Source organism: Talpa occidentalis, unplaced genomic scaffold (assembly GCF_014898055.3).
Source record: "Talpa occidentalis isolate TD23 unplaced genomic scaffold, MPIMG_talOcc4v2.1 talOcc4.3, whole genome shotgun sequence".
Lineage (NCBI taxonomy): Eukaryota > Metazoa > Chordata > Mammalia > Eulipotyphla > Talpidae > Talpa > Talpa occidentalis.
Window position 1 is genome coordinate 102,113,356 of NW_023603184.1, and position 26,927 is coordinate 102,140,282.

At 39.2% G+C, this 26,927-nt stretch overlaps 2 protein-coding genes across 7 annotated transcripts in view; one reads left to right on the forward strand and one right to left on the reverse strand.

The window, feature by feature from the left end:
* Window positions 1-26,927, reverse strand: part of METTL8 (methyltransferase 8, methylcytidine) — a 213,352-nt gene that overhangs the window by 121,561 nt on the left and 64,864 nt on the right. For 4 of the 5 annotated variants that reach the window (XM_054699853.1, XM_054699854.1, XM_054699852.1 and 1 more), the window contains exon 3: window positions 847-929. In XM_054699853.1, coding sequence (XP_054555828.1) covers window positions 847-851 — 5 coding nt within the window. In that variant the 5' untranslated portion in view covers window positions 852-929. Of the gene's footprint in view, window positions 1-846; window positions 930-26,927 lie in introns of those variants that run through there. The other variant, XM_037523529.2, reaches the window with a different exon arrangement.
* On the forward strand, window positions 3,854-20,562 carry LOC119255925 (plasma membrane ascorbate-dependent reductase CYBRD1). Of its 2 annotated transcripts, XM_037523531.2 has the most exons (4): window positions 3,854-4,183; window positions 13,544-13,752; window positions 16,450-16,604; window positions 17,152-20,562. In XM_037523531.2, exons 1-4 carry the CDS (start codon window positions 3,997-3,999, stop codon window positions 17,450-17,452), a joined length of 852 nt encoding a protein of 283 aa, XP_037379428.1. In that variant the 5' UTR covers window positions 3,854-3,996; the 3' UTR covers window positions 17,453-20,562. The 2 variants fall into 2 exon arrangements, with proteins under 2 accessions (XP_037379428.1, XP_037379429.1); XM_037523532.2 differs by lacking the exon at window positions 13,544-13,752 and having other exon boundaries at window positions 17,152-17,311.

Below are 26,927 nucleotides of genomic sequence, written 5' to 3' on the forward strand. Positions count from 1 at the left end.
GCAGCTTCACAACCCAGCACTCAACCGCTGCGCCACTGGGGAGGCCCTGAGACAGCTTTCTGATCCCCAAATCTCTTGTCTAACCAAAGGGCGGACAGGAAGATTGGTGTGCTCATTCCTCCTGCTTTTATGGGCGGTTTTTTTCTTGTTTCATATACACTCATAATATGTCTTAAGAAGACATAGACAGGTGGAGCTCTGGTGACAGCAGTAATAGGAGAGAGTATTTTGCCATCTGTTTCGTCAGGGTCTTGCAGGAAACAACTTGTATGCACAAAGGATTTAATTAAAGAGGGTTTAATAAAGGGACTTTGGACAGAGATGCAGTCTTAAGAGAAGCCAATAAGGAATAATGAAGATCAGGGATAAGCAAGAGCAGGCAGGTAGTATTATACCCAGGCCTGTAGAAGCTGGGTGGGCGGTGGGGGGAAGATGGTGTTATTAGACCCCATGAGAGCAGCACCTGTGGGAGAGGGGAAGCTTGAAAGTGTAGCTCCATTCTCCACCCTAATTATCCCACTGCAGAAACCATGACCTGGCAAGGGGACACTGTGGTAAATAAGCGTGCCTCCTTTCTTCATGCCCTCTAGCCGGCCTCCTTTCTTCATGCCCTTCCAGCACCATGCATAGACTAAAGCCAATTGGAAGCTAGAGGGCAAGGATCTTACCAGGGCATAGGCAAAGAATGGTGGAGAACGGACAGGTAAACAAAGGAACCTATATGAAATCAACATTCGAATGTTGAAAAATGAGCTACTTACGTCACAAAGCAAACCACAAAGGTCCAACTTTATCTTACTTTACATGACTACACTTTTGTAGGTACCAAAAGAAACACAACATTACCTCATAGGAATTCACAGATAGATGGGGTAGGGTTTGGATTTTCTTTCTCCACCCCTTCAGGTTCTATGTCCTTATTCTGTAACCTATGTCAGAAAAAATAAAAATCTGTGTCAACATGTACAGATTTCTAAAATCATGGGTTTTTAGGGGCTATCTTGTTCAATTTCCATCCCCATCTTACCTCTCCTCCCATCCCTATTGTCCTTCCCCCACACACACACACACACACATACACCCCCCAGGAATTCCTTACATAGCATTACAGACAGATTATCTAGTCTAAGTAAGTGCTTTGGTGAAAAATCATTTACCACTCCTGAGGAAAGCTGCTATTATTGAACAATTCTTTAAGTTGTTAAAACTAAGTCACAGTATTAGTGAAATTTTTGCTTTTAAGTAGCAAGTTTTATCAAAGTTAGGCCCTTTATGGACAATTGGAAGGTGGAAATTCTCTCATTTTATAGCTTGGAACTTCAAGCTGATTCATATCTTCCATCCATTTTACCAACATTCTCCTGAAATGTTTTGTTAAACTGGGTCTGGAACCCAGATTTTTATGTGCTGCTTTTGCTACTGCAGAACTTCACCAACTCAGGAATGGAAGTGTTGGGTGAGGGGATGAAGTTAACAGAGACAAGGACTAGAGACTTTTAGGGAAAGAAATAGGCACACAACCACATTGTGGGTAAAGAATTATTTAACTAAATGTCTCAGAGAAAGAGAAACAGCATAAAATTAAACAGGCATGGTATGCAACACTCGGAAATAGTCTGAAAAAGACAACTGGAAGATTCTGATGGCCATTGTTTATTTCCAGGGATATATCCTCACCTATCTCCACTCAGCTCCATCCTGGGATACTGACCAATATGGACTACTGCCTTTTGACGGAGTTTGGAAGGGGAGGAAAGTAAAGATGGAATAAGTATCACCGCCCATTCCTCCTTCCTGGGGGATCCCTGGGAGCAGGCTACCTGCAGCCCTCCATTCAGGGCTATAGCCCTCATCAGACTGTTCCTTCTCTCTCCTGCCCTCCACTCTCCCCCAGCCTCAGTCATCTTTCCCCTTCAGGCCTGCGCACTGCAAAACCCTTGTAGTTTCCCACACCCTGCCCACAACTTTGTAAATAGAACCATTTGTTATTAAATTGCCCAATTGGAATATACCATCTGTTTCCTGTTTCTTGACACACTCTCTTCCTAGTAGCCTAAGGAAGATTTCTAAGTAACTACTATATGCCAAGAATAAAATGATAGGGGCCTCCCTGGTGGCACAAGGGGTGAGCATCAGCACTATGAAGCAGTCACCAGCTACTGCAGCACAAGTCCGATCCGGGACAGGGAGGTGACCCACATGGTGAGGCAGACCTCTCCTGTCTCGCCCACTGCTCCCCTCAGCAGTGTATTTCGGTCCTTCTGCCTGTTCTGCTCCCCACTCTGTCTCTGGGGAGTGGGAATCCTCTCACACACCCCACCCCTGCATCTCTGGCCTGTACCCCAGCTCTTGTATGCATAAATAAATCTTTTAAAAAATAAAATGATAAACAGTTAATACTTTCAAGGGGTTGTCTGTGACTGTCACAGGAGCAGATCATTACATCATATCTTGGTAAGTGACGCAGTGTCACTGGATGGAGAGGTGGGTGGAGGTGTACTGGCAGATTCGGAGATTTCTTGGTGGAGATGGGGTCAGGCAAATTTAGAGGCAGGGGAGCAGGTAGGGAGTAGTCAGGAGCTGGGAGAGGAGTTTATTAGAGTGCTGTCATTATTAGAGTGGAGGACAAGAGTGGATCAGATGATAGAAAGCCTTGTAGTGCGGGGAGGGATCTTTCTAGCCCATCTGCTTGCTTTGCCTTTCTCTCTCCACCAAGAGAAAAATAATGACACAGGTGAACTTTACAAACTCCTACTCTAAGTCCTTAATCTTGCCCCACTGCACTGCTGACACGCCTGCTTCCCTGACCTAAGACCTGTGTTTTCCACTGAAAATCACTCATACATTTCCAGCACCTGCTAAAGCCTTTCAAAATGACAAGAAGACAATACGGTAAACTAGTCCTTAGAGATGAACTACAGGAGCGGGCTAGAAGTGAATGTCCCCAAATGCATTTTATTTTTTTTAAGATTTATTTATTTATTTATTTATTCATACAAGCACTAGGTACAGTCAGAAGCGCGGGAGGGTGAGAGAATTCACCAGAGTCAGAGCAGGATGCAGAACAGGCAGAAGGACCGAAGTACACTGCTGAGGGGAGCAGCGGGCGGCAGGAGAGGTCTGCGCGCCATGTGGGACCCTCCTCCGGTGGCCGGGGAGCAGCCGGGGATCGAACCGGCACTGCAGAGGCTGCGGGCAGCTTCGCAACCCCGCGCTCAACCGCTGCGCCACCGGGGAAGCCCCCCAAATGCATTTTAGAAGTCCTACCCACCAGAGAATCGTTTTCTTGAACAGCAATGGGTAACACTGACACTTTGCTTGTTTGATGGAGAAGGACGGTAGTAATGTTGGAAAGTGAAGGTTTGATTTTAAAAGATTTGGGTAGGTGGACACTTTTAAGATCATTTTTATCAAGTATCTAGGCGAATCTACAGTCCAAGAGGCTCTCACTTCCCTTAGGTGCAAACTGCCAGTAGTTTCCTTGCTGTTTAAGACCAAGCTCACTATTCTCGACAGGTTCCTCCTCAGCGCACCACTAGCATCAAAGGCAGCCACTCCTCTAGGGCTGAGGCTCGGGGGCTTCATTACTCAAAAACACACACACAGACCCCATCCAGACCACCTCTGTTCTCTTTTCTGTTAACCAAAAATCAGCACCACTGTTTTACTCGGCCTGTCTACAAATAAGGAAGAGCCTGGAAGAGTTAAAAGACTGTGATGAGCATGGAACCTTCGAAGCGCTCCCCGGGCGCCAACAACTGCAAGAGCAGAGAAATCCCGGGGGCGGGGCCGGTGTCTGAGTAGGAGCCACTGCCCACCCCCTGGAGGCCCCAAGTCCTTGGAAGCCAGCAAGGAAGCGCCTCCTCTCGGGCGGAGACACCTCCTAGAAGTCGACGCCCGCGTCCCGCCGCGAGGCCAGTGACCACAGGCGGCGATTTCCACCGCCTCGCGGACTTGTGTGGCTGCCAGGGCGCGGAGTATGGGGCGCTGACGGTCATGGACGGCTACAGGGGCTTTCTGGGGCTGCTGGTCTCCGCGCTGCTTGTCGGCTTCCTCTCCGTCCTCTTCACCCTCATCTGGGTCCTCCACTACCGGGAGGGGCTCGGCTGGGACGGGACCAAGCTCGAATTTAACTGGCACCCGGTGCTCATGGTCACCGGCTTCGTTTTCATCCAGGGCATCGGTACTGGCACTTCCTGGGGGAGCGGTGGGGAGGGAGGCCGAGGCGCTGGTGAAACCGACTGGGGCCGCCGCGAGCTGGCGAGGGGCCGAAGGAGGCGCGCGGGCCGCCCGGGCGCAGCAGCGGAGCGCAGAGCGCGCCCGAGCCAGTCGGCGGGGCGCGGCGGCGGGAGGGCGAAGGGCCGGCTGCCGCGGGCCGCCCCCCGAGCCGGGGTCTGGCGGAGCAGTCGTGGGCCAGCGCGGGCGTGGCGGCTCTGGAGGAGACGCGGTGCAGGGGCGGCTGGCGCTGCTGCGGCCGAGCTGAGCTGGTCGGGACGCGCCGGCGCCACTTGGTTAACTCTTTGCAGAGAATGGCTGGCACGCACTTAGAGGCGCCCTCGCGACGCCAGAAACCCAGAGCCTAGGAAAGATGCTGGTGCGCCTTGTGGCCAGACCCTGACAGTTCTCTGGTTCCCCCAAAATCCCTGTGGACGGAGCCTGCGCAATCAGGGGCGCGGAGACGCACTTTAGGCGAGGCTTTTTTAGCCGAACTTGTTTCAAGGCTGCAGATCAGGAGAGAAAAGCAAGGGGAGAAAATGGAGGAGCGAGAGTTTGCCTTTTCCGGAACCATACTCAGTCCTGAGGGAAGGGCTCATCATCAGTCGAGGGTTTCACCCAACTGGAACGTTAAAATCAGTAGAGCCAGGGAAACTGCTAGGACTCAAAAGGGTGTCTCGCTGCCCTGACTAGTCATTGACTGGGCAGTCTTGAGTTCAACTTGTTTATGTGGCTGCGGAAGGCAAAAGTTCCCCTGAGGACCTTCCCGTTGGAATGTCCATTGGCCCTGGTCCCCAGATCCGGGCCAGAGATGCTGACGGGGGTGTGGGTGGCGGCAAGGCTGCTTGACTAGGAAACATGCTACTTTTTTTTTTTTTTAATGATTTATTTATGCATACAAGAGCTGGCGTACAGGCCAGAGGTGTCGGGGGTGAGAGGATTCACCAGAGACAGAGTGGGGAACAGAACAGGCAGATTGACTGAAATACACTGCTGAGGGGAGCAGCAGGTGAGACAGGAGAGGTCTGCTGTGCCATGTGGATAGCTCCCTGGCTGGGGATCGAACTCGTGCTGCAGTGGCTACAGATAGCTTCATAGGTTGCGTCTTAACCATTTAGGCCACCAGGGAGAGATGCTTCTTATTTTGAATTGTCTGGGTTTTGCTACGAGCCCGTTTGGCTGGAGGCGAAGTAGATATTGGCCTGCATTTTCTGCAATGAGACTAACAGGCAGGGAAGGCTAATTCTTTGGCCAATGGTTTTGTTTTTATTTGGGGGAGGGGTACAATTGACACATAAAAGTGTATTAGTTTGAGATGTGTAACAAAGATTTGCTAACCTGAGGGTAATGTTGATATTACTTGTTTCCCTGACTTACAGAGTCACAAAGTAATACCTAACATTTAGAGTGGTTTCTGTGTGCCCACTAAGTGCATTATTTCACAGGTATGTAAGAGTTAACTGAAACCAGAGCAATTAAGTCACTTAACCAGTTAAGTGATTGAAGTAGTGTGTTTTAGTGGCTCTTATTTTCAAGATTTATTTCTTCAGCTTTTGTGTCAATATTCTTATTTTCTGCAAAACATTCTTTTTGGAGAAGCAAAGAGTTGTATCTAAATTGTATCTAAAAGTTGTATCTCATTGTATCTAAAATACAATTTCAAAGTCTTCACCTTAGAGTTGGTTATAGTTTTCCTCAAAGGAGTTTATTTCTCTAAACTTTGGACTTTTCTTAACCTATTTCTGCTGACATTTGGGCATAAATGTGTAAATAGATATCTTGGAAAGTTTCATCTGTTGCTTTTATGCAAACTTTGTTTTCTTTAAGCTTAGTTACTATATTTGTATTCATTTTAGAATGTCTGTCATGTCAACATTACCCATCACATAATATATTTCATTGACATGAAAGTAAAATTTTCCATACATATAGCCATGCATAGTACTCCTCAGTTCTTACCAATCTTGGCCTCCTACCACCTCCTCACATCCACAGTTGGAAGGTTCCAGTGGAAGGAGTAGGAGTAAATAGTTAATAGGTCATGAGGGAAATGCACATTACCGATTAGCTATGTTATCACACTTTTTTACTATGTGTAATTGCTTTAAGGAAGAATTTTAGGCTATGTATGTTATTTTTGATCTCTAATAATGAACATGATGTAATTGAGTTCTCTATGATATACAATTTTTTTTAAAATTGAAGTACCATTGTTTTATATCCTCATTAGTGTTTTAACAGTAGATTTCCCAGTCAGGTCACCCTAACCCTTCCACAACCAAATCACTCATTGATCTTCACCATAGTCCACTGTATACATAAATACTTAGAGGTGGGGAAGGGAAGGCTCAAGTACAGCTATTACTCTAAACATAAGATGCTTTACAAATGCAGTATAGAACAGCAAACAGTATTTGAAACAGAAAATATATTGAGTCCTTTGAAACACCTTTAAGAAATAAGCTTTGAAGAAAGCATGGCTAACATAAAAGTTACATAATAAATATCTGTGTGTATGTACACACTCCTTCCACACTATAAGTACTCTAGAATAAAGTATAACAGACTATGGGTTATCTAAAACTGAGATAAAATTTTAAACTATGAGGAAATCTAATGAACACGAATGAGGAAGATTTTCAAAGTGAATTTTAGAGAAGGCTTTGTGCTTCTCTAAAAGGAATGTTTCCCATGAAATAGATACACTGCCAGGAAATCAAAGAACCAAACCTTGAAAAGAAGACCACAGAAAAGACTGAAACCAGATTATGCTCTCAAAGTGGCAGTTGACCTTTTAAAAGGTTCAACAAGGTGGAATGTGGACTTTAGTAAATGGTAGGAAATCAAGTATATAAATGTAGAGGAAAGAAGTCTCTGCAATTCTATACTACTTACTTTTCCACATGTAGAAATCTTTCCTGTATAAAATGAAGAAAGAGAAATTGAATAGTGTAATGATCTCAAGTTGGTTTTGTGAGAGACTATATTTAAGTAACATATAAAAGACTAAGAAAAGGAATTTAAAATAGTTTTTGGAAGGCAGATGGGCTATCTAATTAATCTATCTGAAAGTGGCCAAATTCCAAGACCACTTAAATACAAGTAAAGGGGCTCTTGGGTAAGACCTGGTAAACAATATAATGAGAAAGTGCCCCAAATACCTACTCCAAAATCAGCGTTGGGGACACCATTGATAGTAAACCTATTAATTTTAGGGAAAGAAAGATTTCACAAAGCATAAACAAACATTCAAGAGAACCCAAAACACATTTGTTATAATGCATACAGATCTCTTTATAATGTAACAAATAAAAATGTTTTTAGAAGTTATGCAATGCTCACTGTTGTAGCCCCAGCCTCTAAAACAACACCCAAAACTGATGCATGGGAGGCCATTAAGTAGTAGTGAATGAATGAGTGAATATTTCTGTACCATAATTAAATTTTTAGTAACAAAATGCAATTTTACAGTAATGCATTGGCGATAATAATAGAAACATAAAAAGTAAAAGTGTTCACTTTTCCCCTCATGATTCTCCTGTTAAGGCAGTTTGGAAACACTGGTTTAGTCAACTTCAAGGAAGAAAGGGTATCATATTACATTGGAAATGCATTAGTCTAAAGATCTCAAACTCATCAGAATGTTATTACATAAGTACAATCTGTGGATCTACTTCCCTACCTAGAGACATCACTTCACAAATTCTCCCTTTTTCCTTCTGAATCATTGTTTCCTCTCCATTGGGTTATTTCTAACAGGCGCCTGATTTCGTGTCTACAATATATAGTGAGTTGAATAGTGGGTCACCCCTCCCCCACTGCAAAAATATGTCCAAGTCCTAATCTCATGTACTTGTGAATGTGACCTTAATGACTGTGCAGATGTGTGATTAAGTCAAGGATCTCAAGATGAGATCATCCTGCATTGGGGGTGGGCTTTAAATCCAATGAGGGCTGTCCTTTAAGAGAAAGAAGAAGAGTTGAGACATATGGAGGGAAGGCCTTGCAAAGACAGGGGCAGAGATTGGAGTAATGTGTTAACAAGCCAGAAAACATCAAGAATTGCCAATAGTTACCACAAATTAGGAGAGAGGTATGGGATACCTCTCCCTCAGAGCCTTGGGAAGGCACCTATCCCGCCAACTTCTTAGTTTTAGACTTCTGGTCTCTAGAACTGTGAGGCAATACAGTGAGTCACTCAGTTTTGGTAGTTTGTTATGGTAGCTCTGGGAAGCTAATACAGGCATGTAACAGTAACCACTGGGAATCCCAAAGCAAGGCATGCTCATCAGGTTTTAGAAATTTTTCATTGTTCCTCCCAGTCCAGACACAGATCCTATGTGGGATCATTTGTATTGTAAGCAGTGTTGCCTGATAACACTGGTGACAAACCACTTTATCTTTTTATTAGGATGGTAATAGGTGTGTACCTGGATGGAGGGTGGGAACTGTAGGGAATTGGAAAGTGCCTACTCCTGGTGAAAAAGGAAATCTCTGTTTAGCTCTGATGAATTGTGGCTATGATGGGATGCCAGTCTAAGGTAGCCAGAGCATTCATTTTCCAAGAGAATCCGATTTTTTTAAAAACTGACTCCAACTTAAAAGTACACAAGCCACAAAACCAAACCAAAACCCCAAATCATTGTGCTGATCAAATAAAAATACATCTGTGGGCCAAACCTAGTCTAGCCAATTAATTGAATTTTTCCTTTTCATACACTATTTCGTACCTAATAGCCACCTTTGTGAGGATTTCAGTAGCTTCTTTCATTGTGATTCTCCAAAGGTTTTCAGCTTGATTATGTTCATTCTCTGAGACAGTTAAAATTCCAGGCATGTCTCCAAGCTCAGATTCTTATTGATGGCCACTGCAGGCATCGTCTCAAAAAGTTAATTTAAAGAGGGTTCTCTGCTTTTACATTTAAACTTGAGGTCCTTTGGATAGAGTCTGGTAGGCTCTGGGTGCACAGGGAAATGAGGTGCAAATCTAGATAATCCTGCTCTGAACATGCTATCAAGGAAAACAAAACAATATTTTATACAAAGACTTAAGGAAAATGTAGTGGACACACCATGTTTAAGCAGAATTTATAAGTGTTTAAAATTTCCAGTGAACTGCAAACTCAATAACTTTTATTTTATTTGGGGGTTCACTTAAAACTTTATGGTTTAACTTAACTATTGAGTAGAACTAAGTGCTGGATACTTTTTACTTATTAGAAAAGACTACTTAGTCTTACCTGAGCTAACACTTGGATCAATAGTACAAGCAGTCTTGTTTTTGATTGATTCAATTTAAAAAAGGATCTGCTCATTTGCTGGGGAGTATGTAATAAATTACTATGCTTTTTTAAGATGTATTTAGTCAATATTAGATTCTCACTATGTGCCAAGCTCTGTGCTAAATGCTGCGATGTGGTGGTGAAAAAGGTAGACATGCTTCCACCTCACAAATCACAAAGGTTTAAACATAGATGAAGCAGCATCAAATTGTTCTATGGTTGGGGACATTTCTCTTCCTGCAGGAGTGTCCCTCTCCCCACATACATTTTGACAAATTCTAAATTCACATTTCCTGCTCTAAGACAAATTTGTATATAGATAGATAGTTTTGTGATGGTAAGTAGATGGAATGCTGGTGTCAAACCAGAGATTACATCTGAGAGAATATACATTTTCACATATTCATGTGTTCATTATGCAGCTAGGAGCTAAGAAATTTTCTAGTAATTAAATTATTTGTATTTCTTCTTCATTGTCCAAAGAATAATTTTACAAGATATTGACTTACTTATTCCTTCCTTTCCTTCAAAGTTTATCATAATAGCATATTCCACTGCAGATAATTTTTCTTTTAAAAAAGATTCAAAATGTATTTCTCACATATTTTTGTTCATGTTTCCCTTCATTTTTCTGGAGAAAGAGTCTTGCCAACTAGGAACTCTAACAGATAACTCTTGTTTTAATCACAAGGAACTGTTTGATATCATTTCCCCTTCCTATGAGCTTATGGGGTCTTTTTCTTCCTTCTCACTGAGCCTCACGAATGTTGTCTAGGTAACTGCCAAGCCAAAGAACCAAGAAATATTTAAATTCCTTCCTCCTAGCAGTTTTTATAACTGTTGAAAATAACTTCTTGTTTCAGAAATGTGTTCTGATTTGTTAAGTTGCCCTTTCCTCCTGAAGTCCACCATATTTTGGTTTATACATTTTTTTAAAAATATGTATACACCTTATGCAAATAAAACATTTGCAGTTACCCTTCCTTTATTCAGACAATATTTTGAAGCACATTCAACTTTCCAGCAGAGCTTCTATACATCTACGATAGATGCTGAGAACTCCTCACACATATGAGAGCCTCCTAGATTTCTACAAGCTGCTGCCTGTTTAGTAATTGGCTATTGTGTTTGCAAACTTCCAAAAATAGTGTTTTAACTTTAAAACAATCATGAACTCTTTCAACCATACAGAACATAAGAGATCCCCATGTACTCACTGTTTAATCACCAGATTAAACAGATGTTAAATTTTTGCCAACATTAAAATATATAGCTAGATCTTAGAACTGATAGGAATAAAACATGAGGCAGGGTGATGGAGGGAGGTGGGTGGAGATAGCACTTTAACTGGAGCAAAAATCTAAAAGGGATCAAAAAACTCTAAATGAGACACAGGGACTACAAAAATCCCTGGGCCCATTTAGATCAAATCTCCTGTTTGAGAAGCACCTAAGAACTTACTGTTACATAGTAGAACAATATGTTTTATCGATAACCCTAACTCATAACCCTAACTCATCGGTAAGATTATATTGTGTTCTATTCACAGTACTGCTGGAGAAGGAAAGCTAGTGTGCAACCAATTTGAAAAAGATTTGAATAAACAAAAAAGATTTAAAAATCAAGTTTTGACACTCAAAGGGATAGATTTCAGTCGTGTTGAGTTTTTGACTAATTCCTCTCTGAAACCCAAAGTATTGAGAAGAGTAAAAGTTCTTTACTGGGAACAAAGTTGTCTTTGAATTTTTGGCAACATTTTTTAAGGTAAACTTTTTCTTGAAGAACAACATACATGTAGTAAAGTGCCCAAATCCTAAGTGATGTGTTTTCATAACATGAACACACCTGTATACTCAGATTCTGAGACATTCTAGGCACCAGAGTCCCCCTGCTAACTCTTGTAATTCTTCTCAGTCCTAGTAACTGCCCCTGACTTCTGTCAAAGTAGTTTTTATTTGTAACTTGTGATATAATATGATACAATACGATATAATATGATACTTGTGATATAATAGATTGGGAAGAAAAAAGCTATTATAGTTTATTGTTCACAATTTGCTTTTCAAGCAAACATATCCTCAGTGTTTCTTGCATATATAAACATTCAAGTTCACTCTCTAGGATGCCTTCCCCCAGGGTGATCCTTGGATGATGTGACAATGATGATGGATTGTATTGAGGTCAGTTTCCTGGTGCTGATATTGCCTTATAATTATGTAAGATTTTACTGCTGGGGGAAACTATGACGCAACTATAGGGTATCTGTATTAGTTATTAAATCTGCAATTGCATCTCTAACTATCTCAAAATAATAGTTTAAAAATGCTTACAGAGCTACATACTTTGAGGCCAGAGCTGTCCCAGATGCTGGAAATTTAAGGAGGAACAGCAATACTTCTGCTAAAGTAGGACTAGGTAGGACTTGATATAATTGCAAGAATGGCAGCAATGGCATTTAAACCTGCATGGATGGATTTCATCAGGAGCTTGCTGCATTTCCAGGTTCATTTATCTAGTTCATAAAAGTATACCCTTCATGGTGTTGCAATTAAGAAATTAAGAATTAAGAAAAATATTGCTGACATAGTAGAATCTGTCTTACAAGGAAGTATTCTTTAAACTTTTTCAATCTGCCATATATTTCAAGATATCTAAGTTTTTCCTGAAATAGATGGTGAAGTGGAAAGGACAGAATATTATCTTCAGAATAAAAATTAATTGCATGCTGGTGAAGGCAGCCATATCATTATTTACTTAAACTAGGTCAATTAAAAAGAATCCTGCTTTTCAGGAATCTTTTCAAATGTTAATCCACATGCAGGGGGGAAAATATACATTTAAGTATATAGCTACTGAATCTTTTCCCTATGAACACCTATATATACAGACTGAAAAACCGAGTATTAGCAGGAGCCTAGAAATCCTCTCAGTTCCCGTCTGGTAGTTATGCCCCTTTCACACAAGGGTGACCACTATCTGGGCTTTTCTTCTTGTGGAGATGAGTTTTGCCTATTTTTATACTCCATATAAATTAAATTGGAATGTATATACTTGTTTATGTCTGTCAATCCCAAGGAATTGACATTACTGGTTGATCCATATCGTTGGATAAAGTTCTAGTTCTAGATCTTTTATTCTCTTTGCTATATATTATTATCCCATGGTGTGAATATATTACAGTTTATTCTTTCTATGGATGATGAACATTTGGGGTTTTGGCCACTATAAATAGTACAAATATTCTAATACATACCTTTTGGTAAACATCTGTACATATTTCTTTTGGGCATCTCCCCAGAAGTGGAATTGGTAAATCATAAGTTTGACTTAAGTAGGTACTGTTAGTTTTCCAAAGTGTTTGTACTCACTTAAATTCCTATTAGCAGAGCATCCTTTCTAATATGAGATAATTTCCATGTTTAACCATTCAAATATATTAGAGGTATTCTCATTAGGTTTTAATTTGCATGTGTCTGTTAACCAATGAAATTAATATTTTTATTATGTTTATAACCACTTGGATTTATCCTTATCTAGTTAAGTTATTTTGCATATATCATTGTCTTTCTTATCAAACTAAGATACCTATATGAAGAAAACATCATAAAACTAAGAATTTAGTTTTGGACATGTAAATTTGAGATATTTGGGAGGCATCTAAATTAATATGTCAAGAAGGCACTGGATTCTGTGGATCTCGAATTCAGAAGAAAGTGCTTGGCTAGAAATACAAATTTTGGGGTCCCTTCTTGGTGGACAGCATTTCAGTGAAAGAGTGAATGAGATCATCCCTAGAGAATACAGAGGGAAGGAAAGTCTTAGGACAGAACCTGAGTGGTATCAAGGTTCATTCAAAAGTTGGGAGTAAAGAAGATGCCAGCAAGAGAATCCTAGAAGGAAGCCCATGGGCAGGAAAAGGGAAAAGCAGAAGCCTCCCCCCTAAAGAAAAAGGGCGTTTCATGAAAGGGAGTGCTCGCTGTGTCAAACTGTTCATCTTTGTTGATTTAAAAACCAAACATGCACTGTTTCCTTTTGCCTCTCCCTAGCCATCATCGTATACAGACTACCATGGACCTGGAAATGCAGCAAGCTCCTGATGAAATCCATCCATGCAGGGTTAAATGCGATTGCTGCAATTCTTGCAATTATATCTCTGGTGGCTGTTTTTGATTTCCACAATGCCTTAAAAATTCCAAATATGTACAGTCTGCATAGTTGGGTTGGACTGACAGCTGTCATACTCTACATCCTACAGGTCAGTATCATAGTATATTTATAAACAAAATACAAGAAGTAAAACAATTCAGATACTGTAGATGTTTTTATACTCTTAGTTTCTTGGAAATAATCTTTTCATTCTCTTTAGTCATTGTTACATTTGCTTTCATCATATATATTCCATTGTATTTTTTTCCCATTCTGCTAATTCACTATATGGGTTCCTCTAACTGTGTAGTTCACTCACTTTTATATTCATTCTGTTGTATAAACATACCAGAAATTTATCTGTTCTGCTATTAGACATTGGGGCTATTATCAATAGTTTTCCATTTCAACTGCTTCATTGAACAGTCAGAGACATGTCTTGGTATTCGTATACCCAGCTATCCACAGATGGCTTATTCCAATTCTTGTCAACTTGCCTTGTGGAGCTAAGGTCAATCAGAGACACTGGATTCAGAGAAAACTGTTATCATTATCCTAAAGAATGAAGATTGCCTAGATTTTAAGTAATCTCCAGAAATAATCTTTTTATTGGGGAAATCTATCTATAGGGCAAAAATTGAGAGCGTCTGATTTTGTCACCTGAATCCGCCTCCTGGTCATGTGAAACCCCCTTCCTTTCTCCTCTCCCACCCATTCACTCAAGAATAAAAACACTATTTGCTCCATTTACTCTAGGATTTGCAGCCATAAAAATTTTCCATACATGTGTAATTGAATTTGTTCTTTTTTTCCTAAAACAAACCCAGAACCCTCAAATCTTTGTCAGAAAAGATTATACTTTTAAAAGAAAATAAAGATATAATGTTTTATAAAAAGGCAGTGTTCTTTAGACTTCAACATGCATAAGAATCGCCTAGGCTGTACTTCCAGAATTTCTGATTTAGCTGATCTGAGTGGATCTCTTTAAATAAACAATTTAGGTGTTTCTGATGCATGTTTTCTATGACTAACACTTCAGGAACTACTGATTAAAAGGGACAAAAGGATTTTTTAATTTTCTGTTCACTAGTTTTTAAGTTACCATATTCACTTACAAGGTGGTAAGGCTTCTTAGATGGTTAAAAGGAAATAAAGATTATTATAAATTATACATTTTAATAAATTATAGATTATAAATTTGTATAGTTTACAATACTTTCAATCAAATTTAAGCATTCTATAATTTTTGCCCCTTTCCTTTTAAAAGTAATTTTTTGTTGTTGAAAAAGTATTCTAATGGTGAAAGTAAGATTTAGAGGAGTTAAATTGCTCTGGGTTCTTGTTAGCAGATTTCTGTCCCACCTGTTTAGATACGTGAGCCCTATAGTATGGATTAAAGATTATATACATGACAAGTCCTGAATGAAATTCCAGAAAAAGGTAAGACTTTAAGGAATAAAAGGAGGCAAGAGAGCAGGAAGTGGAAAATGTATAGTCCTCTGGGTAAGTCACAGAAAAAATATGGTGACTTATTCACAGAAATATATTTATGCTAAATTCTTGGCAGTCACTTATCATATTTTGATATAGAAAGCACAGCCTGTACACTAGGAAGCTTGCCTTTTGATACTAACAGAGTATTAGGAACATTCTGAACCAACAAAGGGGATAAATATGTTTAATATATTCAGACATTTGTGATATTAAGTGGATAATAAAATATGCAAAGCAGCCTATCAAAATGCACTTTTGATTACTTTCCATTATCCTTGCCTTTAAGCTAAATATGTTTTAAGGCCACAGACTCTTCTGCCTCCATTCCACCTGCATTCCTCATTAGTTCTTTGGTCTCAATCAGGAAGGATGAACAGTTACATTAATGTTTCTCCCATTTGCTTCTCTTGTCATGGTGGTTTTGTTAATGGTAAGAGACTAAATAGCAATATTCTCCTTTAAACTTAGCTACTAAGTCATCTTTATTTTCTTGAAGGGAAAAGAATACTTGCTGGGCAGGGAGTATGAGGCAACAAAACAAACTGTGAACACATTAGGCTTTAGTTACATGGGAATCTTTTCTGCAGGGAAGTGTCCCATAAGGGGCGTAATTATCAAGGAAGTAGAGATAACTTTTCAGCAAAACTCATTCCTTCTTCAGAGAACAAAATTGTCTACTTTCCACATTGTTTTTTAGGTTGACCTGACTAAATGTTCTATTGTATTTGGTGTTAGTGACTTAAAATCTCTCATTTCACTTCCTACTTGGTAACCTTAAGGAAATTAATAAAAACAAACAAGTTAAGGACCAGAATGTTCACTATGTCCTTGTTAATAATAGAAAAAAAAAACTGGAAGCAAAAATATTCACAGAGAACTGAATAAGTAATGTTACATCCTTTAAAATAGAATATTAGCCATTAAAAAGAATAAACTAGATAGACATGAAAAGCTCTCTGAGGTATACTATTATGGGGGAAAAGAAAGATGCAAAGCAAATATGCGAAGTAAGTTTCCATTTATGCTTTCAAAAATTTCCTCTCCTTACACACACGCGCGTGCACACACACACACACACACACACACACACCCTATGCTTATATGAGTACAGTGATTGTCTAGGTTACTTGAGAAAGTGATAATAGGTGTTAGCTTTGAGTCGTGGAACCAGGGTGGGCAAATTTACTTTTTGCTTTATGCCCTTGGTTCGAGATAAAAGGATTTTTCATTTGTACATATTGCTTTAATATTAATAATTTTAAAATTAGTTGAAACTTATAATGAAATAACCTCTGCACTTTTTGATGTCTAGCTTCTCCTAGGTGTTTTCATCTTTCTGCTTCCTTGGGCTCCACTCTCTCTCCGAGCATTTCTCATGCCAATCCACGTTTATTCTGGGCTTCTCATCTTTGGAACGGTGATTGCCACAGCACTTATGGGAGTGACCGAGAAGCTGATTTTTTCCCTGTAAGCTACATGGTTTCCCTGATTTGTAATATTTAAGCTATAAAATGTTAAATACTGACTTAGTGGAAAGATGTAATACAAATTAGAATTTTTTTACATTTTAAAAATAAAAAAATTTTAAATGTTTATTTAAAGATTTAAGTATATTACATAAGGAATATAATATTACTGAAAGACCACAAAGTCCAATAAATTGTACCATACTTACAAAACAAATACTAGTTATGCATTCCTCTTCAATCTTTTTAATGTGAATGTTTTTATATTAGTAGTGATTCCAGTGTACATACATTTTTATATCATCCTTTTAAAAAATTTAAGTGGTACATATGTTCCAGATACTATGTTTTTTTTAGTACCATGGTTTTAAACAATCTCTTGTTATTTCATTGAGTGAATTATAGCACAACTTAAATTCTGCTGAATATTAAGCTTTAAGGGGATTTTCACTGAAGCTGTACCAGTGTGCATTCTGAAGGCATAAATTCAAGACTTTTTGGCATGTTGCTGTATCCGCCTATTTCTAATGGTACACTCTCTCTCGTAGGCAAAAACCTGCATACAGTTCATTTCCACCAGAAGGTATTTTCACAAATACCCTCGGCCTTCTGATTCTGGTGTTTGGAGCCCTCATTTTTTGGATCGTCACCAGACCCCAATGGAAACGTCCTAAAGAACCAAACACTGTCCTTCTTCAGCCAAACGGAGACACTGCAGAGGGAGTGGACGGTTCCATGGCAATAAACGTCAGCAACATGGACAAATCAGATTCAGAGTTAAACAGTGAAGCTGCAGCAAGGAAAAGAAACTTTGCCCTTGACGAAGCTGGCCAGAGATCCACCATGTAAAATGGAGAAGTGCAGTCGTATGACTCACTTTTAAAAACTAGCTCTACCATATAACTTCTGTTTAGTCATATGGTGATTGCGCTCCATAGAGTCAATAGGTCATTAAGTATTAAAATACTTATTTTAATTATAAAGTAGGATTTCTTAAAAGGGTTTTTATTGATTGAGGCCTATGAATTTATCTGAATTGGAAAGGAGATAATCAATGTAAATAATAGCTGATATAAGTGTGGTTCTGTTACTTTTTCCCTGTTGAGGACCAAAGCGTTTAGCACAGTGCCTTGCCTAGAACAGATAATGAAAATGTGTCTTTTGGTTTGTAAATTTGATAAACTGGCCACATATCTGGCTTTTTGTCATATAGTTATTTCCTCTAATTCTGGGAGTCCAATGCTTTCAGAACTAGGTAGAACCAGTCCTAGAATTTTAGAAACAGATCACAAATATCAGAGACAGGGTTTATGCTATGTAGATACCATGACTAGGATAAAGAGAAGAAAAAAGAGGAAAGATAATTAGTTCCCTTCTTCCTGTGCCTGCCCTCAGCTCCCGGCTGGTTTGGGCTCAGATTGGCCCTGGGTTTATATTTGTAGGGTATTTTGGAGCAGTAACTGGGCCAAAAGTAGTTGAAGAGATCTTATCTGCTCAGACCTGGAAGTTTTTCTAAAACTTGATTTAGTCCCAAGCTTTTGGTGTTCTTTATGATCCAGATTCCAAAACTAATTGGAGTGAGAATATGCTTGAATGCTTAAGCAGCCTAAATTGCTCTAGCAACCTCAAAGAGCACTTTTCCCAAGTTTCTGTTTTTATTTTTAAAAGTACTTACATGGCACTTAGTGTATGTCAGACACTATTCTAAGCACCTTGTAAATATGTGCTCATTCGGTCCCCCAACAAACCTTATGAGGTAGATACTGTTGTAATCTCCAATTTGCAGATGAGCAATCTAAAGCTTGGGGAGATTGGTAACTTGCCCCAAGGTCCAAGATTCATAATTGGTAGAACTGAAATTCAAATCCAGCTGTCTGATTCCTCAGTCCATCATCCCAACCAGTCTACTACCTCGTTTGTTTGTTTTTTCTGTTTTATAGTAATTCACATCTAATTTTATCCATCCCTGGAAAAAATCTCAATTTTTGGAGTGTAGTGGAGTTGTTAAAGTTTACCTCCTGGCACTCTTTTCCAAGGCAGATTCCTCAAAGGTAACCAGAGTAAAGGGCCCATCCATACCTGGAAATAGGCCATGGGCATCCTGTCACTGCCAATAAGCCACAGCCTACATTGATACCCCTTTGATCTTAAAATTATATCTTGATGACAGAAAAAGTTTTGGACAAGAACGTCTATCATGTCAGAAGTAATCGGTTACAATTTTTGTTCTTTAGGATCTTAGCTACTTAACAGCTTTGGGTTTGGAGATATGAAAACCTTACCTTCCTAGGGAAAATAGCTAGGGTTTTTCCTAATTTGGGTGGAATTTTAAGGGATATCTTGCATTTTGGGATTCTCGGTAATGAATTGAGACCAAATGGTGACAGACTTTGGGCCTGGAAACCTGTCTAGGCTCTGAACCGACTGAAATGAAAGCCTAAAGCAGTATCCGTGCTGAAATGACTCTTATTTAACTCTATTTCCAAAACTGAGTGTCAGAAGGATCTCTGGTGCCCAACCCAAAGCCTGACACATAGTAGGCACAATTAAATGTAGTAGGGGTAGAGTATGCTACATTTTTGGTACTAACTGGAAGGAATAAATGTTTGTCACACAGAAACATGTTTCGGCAGGTGGATATTTCATTACATTAAGGTGCACAAAATTCCAGAAGTTTTTTTTTTTTAAGAGGAGGGGTCAGTGATAGCCCCAAGAACTGAAGCTACCATTCATTCCATTTTGTGTAGGCCAACAAAAGGGTAATTAGTGAAAAGTTAATTATGAATTCAATGCTAGCATATTCTGCTCCATTGAGAAGTATTTGAGCACCCCTTATTTAGCCCTTTATTTTCTCTCTCTTGTGGGCTAAGGTGAGGGTAATCTTACAGATATTATAGGAACTTCTTTCATTCTCAACCTTTATGAAAACAATGCATAGTAAAATATATTTAGAAAATCTTTCTGTTTGAGACTCTTCTTTTAATGGGCTTTTTAGTCTAGTGATAATTGTACCTTTATGTTTCAAAAGCTGATCTTCCCTACCTCAAGTATCTCCCCCCAAAATATCTCATTAAAAAGCCCACAAAAAGAATAGGGGAAACAAAGCCTTAGGTATCAAATCCAAAACAGTGATTGAAATCTCCCCAAATAATTATAGCCTATATCATCTGCAGAGATCAGCTGGCTTGGCTTACCCCATAATCTAATTTCAGAAAGAAGAAAGAAAAAAAAGCTTTATTTTAACACTCATCTAAATCAACACTAAAAAGCCTTTTCTCTAAAAGGGTTTATTGAGAAACACAAATGAATATACTTTTGAATTAATGTTATCAAAAGTGTATAGCTTCCTGTGCTCCTTGTGTCAAACTAAAACCTCCCTCCAAAGTACTTCCTTTCCTGTGTGGTTTTATTTAATCCTGCTGGTTGGAAATAGCATCTCAGACCTTACAATCAAATGACAAAGAAGGCAACTGAACTTTTAAGGAATACTGACAGTGGGTTCTGTTTTTTTAAAAAGTAGGCTGTCTTATTTTTAATTAGGCTCTTTTTCCTGCTGAGTTGTAAATTCTGGTGCAATACTGGTGGACCACAACTGCCAAATCTAAAAACTGGAAGTAAAGCATCATGCTAATATTACTGTAATATGATCGAATTTTAATTTTGGTATGTCCTTTTTAAAGATAATTTCAATAGGAAACTATAACCTGTATGTCTTAGAACTAAAGAAAGTGTACAAGAAAGAAAACTATTATTTTTTATCCCCCTATAAGGTACATGAAAACTTTAAGTGGAGAAGTTTTCTATGTTTAAATTTGTTTTTTTATCTCAGCACATTTATGAGAAAATATTAGTCTGAATATTTTATAATTTTTGTAGGAAAATATTCTTCTATTTTTTTCTTAACTTGTTTTACATAGTAATAAAAGTTATTTTGGAAGCTATTTGTGCATGTCATCAATTTATCCAGACTAGAGGTATAGAAATTGTTCTGAAAGTCTCTTTCCCATGGTGTATTGTTTTTTTTCAATGAATTTTTTTTTGTTTCCTTACTGAAAATGCTGTAGATCTCCTTATAAAGAGTACTCACTGAGTACCATACATTTTAGATTGCTATAAGGAACACAGATCTGTTTCAAAACTGTCATGGAGTTCTCCTCCAGACCAGATCTGAAGGAGAGCTAGACTCTGTCAGGCAGAAGGGAGACATGGGTGTGGGAACCAGTTTAAGTTGGAAAGCATTGAAGAAGAACCCATTTTAAATTCTGGTTATTACAAAACTGTGTTAATAGTAAATTGCTCTTGAGAAAGTACATAATTCATAACGGATGATTTTTTTTTTCCAAATAAGAAAAAAGGATCATTAACATCTTAACTTAACTGTCTGTTTAGCTCCTTTTCATCTACTCTTTTCTCCCGGGAAATGTTAATGGCATTTTATGTTGTGTAGCTAAAATAACACCATAATACTATATATTTGGTTATGTAATGGAGCTGTAATACTGTATGTGAACTGAATTTTATAAGTTACATCATATTTTGTCACTGATTTGTATTATTAATTTCAGGAATACTGTTTTTCTCTTTTTTAAGCTCTATTTATGCATACAAGAGATGGGGTGCAGGCCACAGGTGGGGGTGGTGGTGAGAGGATTCACCAGTGACAGAGTGCGGAGCAGAACAGGCAGATCTACTGAAATACAATGCTGAGGGGAGCAGCAGGTGAGACAGGAGAGGTCTGATATGCCATATGTGTCACTTCCCTGGCCGGGGAGCTGCATTAGCTGCGGATAGCTTCATAGTACTGAGACTTAACCCTTTGCGCCACCAGGGAGGTCCCTGTTTTTCATTTTAGATTGACTTTAATTCACAAGCACTTTTGACACTATAAATATATGTATTTCAGGGTCATCAGAGATCTGAGTAGTTTATGTGCAGATTTTAGGGCTCTCCCTACAGGCCCCCTTAGTTTCCAGCTGCTGTGATCACATTGGATTTTGTTCTATGGTGCTCCAAGCCAATAAAATAGAGTTTTCAACTGATTTTTAGCCTTCTTATTTGATAGAGACCAGGGTTCTCTCTTAGCAAAAAAGCTAAAAATGGAAACATCCAGTGATTTTCCCTTCCAAATATACAACAGGCTCTGTTCCAACTTCTGCCTGCTATTCACTATTTTCCAGTGTATTCAAGTAGTTTTTTAAAATATTTTTTCCCAATTTTTTAATTGTTATCTGTGGAAATGTTTTTCCTATAAAATTATTCTATTACCAAAAGCCTGAAATTTACACCACTTTTAATTGCTAATGTGTAATCTGAATCTCCAAGATAAAGAATATAATATAGAGTGTTTTACTAACTTTTTATGACCAGAGTTTTTGGTTTTGTTTTTCTGACTTTTTTTTTAATAGAACCATGCAAAATGACTGCTTTGCTCTGGGAAAAGCTAGTTAGAGGACAGTTTTGCTCAAGGTGCCCTTACAACTTCTCACCAAATGCAGGCCTAGCTTATTATCCACTAGATTTAATACTCACTTAATTAAATGCTATAGAAAACATACTTGCATCAAATACCTCACAATTAAAGGTAAGAGAGTTTGGCCTTCATTATAAGGGAAGAATGATGAGGGAATAGTAAATGATTTAAAATGTCTGAAAGTCTAAGCTTCTGTACCTGGACAAGAAAAACATTATGAGATTGTGTTCTGGCAGCTTGACACCTTGAGAAATACAATCCAAAAAAATACACAGATAGGGTCTCCCTGGTGGCGCAAGGGGTTAAGCAATGCACTATGAAGCAATCCACAGCCTCTGAGTTCTATCCCTAGCCGGCCAGGGAGCAACCACATGACGCAGCAGACCTCTCCTGACTTGCCCGCTGCTCCCCTCAGCAGTGTACTTCAGTCCATCTGCCTGTTCTATTTCCCACTCTGTCTCTGATGAATCCCTCACCCCCTGTACCTCTGGCCTGTACCCCAGCTCTTGTATGCATAAATAAATAAATATTTTAAAAAAAAGCATTAGATAAGTTAGCAAAGGAAAAACAATAAATTTTAAAACATACATATGGAGAATTTACATAGTTGTAAAGAATAAAGGAGCAGACCAGGAATATCTATCCTGAGTTTTAGGATCTGGGGCATCAAGGATAGAGAGGGGGGGAACTTCATATGACAGAAAAGAAGGAGGTGACTTCATTGTTACTCTGTTAATAAAGGCAAGATTCTTAGAACATGTTTATTGATGATCTTAGAACTGAGTAAGACCCCCAAACTACATTATTCTAGGTCATAAAAGGGAGAACAGTGATTGCTTCTTTGGTTAGGAAAAGGGCAGAAGCTTAGACATATTGATCTCATCTTCCATTAGTAGGGGACTAAGGACTTGCGCTGGACCAGAAGCTTCTCCTAGCCTTTTGCTCTCAACCCAAAAGAATCTGCATTCTTTCAGTAATAAGAAAGGAAGCTTATATGTTACATCTTAACCCCTTTATTTTGGGGAGGCCCCCAAAATGAATGCTTTCTTAACATCCCAAAAGAGGAACCAAAGCACTTGCCAAGAGTCCAACTTGATCAGAGAACAGTCAGCCTGGGGAACCACTTGCTTTGTGGCACTGTTGATCCCCAGCTCCCCAGAGGCAAGAACTGCCACAAGTTATCCAAAGGTATGCAAATTACTGGAAGCTGAGAAGTGTAGAAGCTTGTGAACTGGATGAAACAGGAAGATCTGGATTCTTGTAAGACTCCATCAAAGTCCTGAAGTGTAACCTTGGACAAGTGATTTGATCTCTCCATTCTCAACCAAAACAGACCTTTTCTTATTCACTCACCGATGATTTACTGAGGCTTTCAGTGCATCGGCACTATTCATAGGCACTGTCCTGGGTTCATGCTAACCTAAACTGATAAGCTGTCCATGTCATTTTAGAGGTTTGCACCTGATTTAATTTATACCACCATTCCCATACTTCAGCACAGAATTAACAGAATTCTCAAGTCTTAAGAGTGGAGAAGACCTTTTTGTATTCTAGGTATTGAGGGCTTCAGCATTAAGGGAAGGCTAGTGATCTTTGTAAGGGTGAAATAGAGACAATTTTAGGATAAAGCATAAACTGAGCCAAGAGTTAGAAATGGACCAGAATGGAATCTACTTGATTGAGAACAGCTGAAGAAGGAGGCAAGGGAGAAATGGTGACCAATAAGCAGTGGGGAAAATTACAGATCAGAGGGGTAAATTTCCAAGTAGATAGTCTAAACACCTTATTTTCCTCAACGTACAATTCAATATTTCTTTTCAAGCAACCACAATCTGAACTGAGCAATGTTTGTGTTTGCTATTACTGCAAGAGAGGGAGAGATAAACGAATATCTTTGCACGCCAAGATATAACACTGCAAACAATGGTTGAGGTCATAGGCTTTGACAAATATGAGGAACATGAGCCAAAATCAATACAGAATGGTGCTTCGTCCCAGAAAATATGCACAGATTGAAAATGACCATAAAGACACAATCATGTCAGGAAAACTTATTTTTATACTTCTCAGAAGAAAGTTAGATGCAGTGCAAGGCACAGTATTTTATTTTGATTTTGGTGTTTCATAACTTGATTGTTTTCCCTTGCTCACAACCTTTTTTTTTTTTTACATTTAATTATTTTTTCTCATTGTACAAAAATGCTTACCAAGAAAATTCAAATGACTAGCCTTAATAAACAACTGGAAAGCAGACTAGCTGGGGCAAGACCATCTAAGGACGTGCACTCATTCAAATGCACATACCATGATAAATGCCATCTAAGAAAATAAATACGAAATATTCAATAAGGAAAGCTGCCCACTAATCAGAACTATAACTATGAGACAAATAAAAGTTAGTGAGCACAATCCTTTGTGAGACTCCAAAGAGCCCAATGTCACACTAGTTGAAAGGGTATCCCTGTTACCTTAGCCAAATAAAGAGCAGAAAAGTAAAAGCTCATTCATGTCAAACTAAAGAATGGTTGAGGGAACTATAGGCACTTAGCTGTTCTGAAGTCAGAACTAAAGATGTTTTCTGGCCATTAAGTTTCAGTCATTAAACAAAGACTAACAGCAAAATAAATTCATGTTTCATTATGCCAACAAACAAGTTTCTTGATTCATAATCCATATGCCTGATGAGTTCTCTCCCTTGTGCTAGGAAGTTGGAAACACTCAATTGAGATCATATTGATGTATACTCTTTGGGATCCAGAAATATGTCAAGTGAGAATTTTTGCAGACTTTATATTTGAATGGACAAGTGCTCAGTATCTAGCCTACCATTATTGGAGTACTTTGTGTGTAAAGGCATACTACAAAACTTCTGCCTTCATTCTCCTTCCCATACCTACATGTCTGCTCTCCTAAGTAAAATGGTGTAGTGTCACAATGCTTTACAGATTGTACATTACATACTGAGTAATTAAATATGTAAAATACAATTACTTTAAGGTCCCAAACCTTATCATTTGCTAATTGTAAGACCTTCCTCGAGTCAGTCTCTCTGAAATCACAGGCTCTACATCTGTAAAACAGAGCTAAGAATACCTTTTCATTGCTTGTTTGAAAACAAGTCCTCAAATCCTTTGAACACTCCTCCCATCAAAACATGGAGTAATATTCTTCTTCCCTTAAATACAGGCCAGATTTAGAGAGTCACTTACAATGTAAGGAATGTGGCAGAAATAACCCTATGACTTCTGAGACTAGGTACCCCGGATTTCTCTTGGAATACTTGTTCTTGGAAACCAGTCATTGAACCATTTGGTGAAAAAGTCAAGTGGCCACACGGGAAGGTGACATCTAGTTATTCTGACCATAGTTCTAGGCAAGCTCTAGCTGAGTGCTGGTCCTGCTGGAGTGTTTTCAAGTTATTCTAATCACCAATTTTTAAACCACCCCAGCCAATACTGCCAAGCAGAGAGAAACTGTCTCCTTCAAGTTGTTCCAAAATTGTAGATTAATGAGCAAATAAATATTATAATATTATTGTTTTAAGCCATTAAGGCTTTGGGTGGTTATTTTTTAAAGATTTATTTATTTATTTATACAAGAACTGGGGTACAGTTCAGATGTGCGGGAGGGTGAGAGGATTCACCAGAGACAGAGTGGTGACCAGAACAGGCAGACTGACAAAATACACTGCTGATAGGGGAGCAGCGAGCGAGACAGGAGAGGTCTGCTGTGCCATGTGGGACCCTGCCCGGCTAGCCAGGATCGAACCGGCGCTGCAGAGGCTATGGACAGCTTCACAGTGCGGCACTCAACTGCCTGCGCTGCCAGGGGAGGCCCTTTGGGTGTTTTTTGTTTTTTTTTTTTAAAGGAGTAACAGATAACCGGAACAAATTTTGATATCATAAAAAGAAAAATGAAAACATGTGGCAATGACTTCAGGACTGGGCTGCAGGCAGAATTTGGGAGGGTCTTGAAGAGACTGTTAGTGGAAGCCTCAGTGTTCTGTGAACAGTAATATCTAGAGCCCTATTTAAATGAGGCCAGGAGGCTGGAAAGAGTGTCCCCACATGTGCAAATCAACGAACCCCAGCACCCCATATGCCTGTCCCCATATGCTGTCTTTCCTGCCACAGGACCAAGGGAGGGGCTCTTCAGAGGTCACAAGGGAGGTTCTTAGCTTTGGATCCAGGACGTGCTTGTGGGTCTTACTATGAACACACTTTCCAATCTGCCCTCTCTTCTGTTTGTTTGTTTCTCTTCCTGCTTGTTCTCGAATAACTGATTGCTTTCACTTGAGGTAAACAGTTTTTTAAGAAGCCATTGGTTAGGGCTAACAGAAGTGAGGAAAGTGTTAGCAGAAGCTGTCATGTGACAGCCACAGAAAGTTTAGCTGTGCTGTCTCCTGTGGTAACATGGAAGATAGAAAATATACCCACTTCACTGAATCCCCCATCTAAAGAGATTTTTAGGAAGGTTGAAGGTGCTGCATGGTTTTTCTCACTGACTATAGTAACTTGCAAGAGGAAAAAGACAAATTAAGAGAGAAATGCTAAAGAATTTTTTTCTGGCATGTGAAAATTTATGTTACTGTGTTTTCACCATCTAAATTTATGATTTTGGTCTTTCCTTCTTGCCTTTGTAGAGGGCCAAAAGAGAAACATTGGCTACCTTGACAAGCTTAAATCAGACTTCAGGATTATCACCAACAGCATGACCTTTGCAGCCAAACCCAGCAACCAGAATTTCATCATTTTCCTCAATAAAATTCAAATGACCATCATTAGGTACAAAGGCTGTAATGTTTTTGATCAGCTGAACTCTGACACACTTTGGGATAGCAGAATGGCTGTTTGG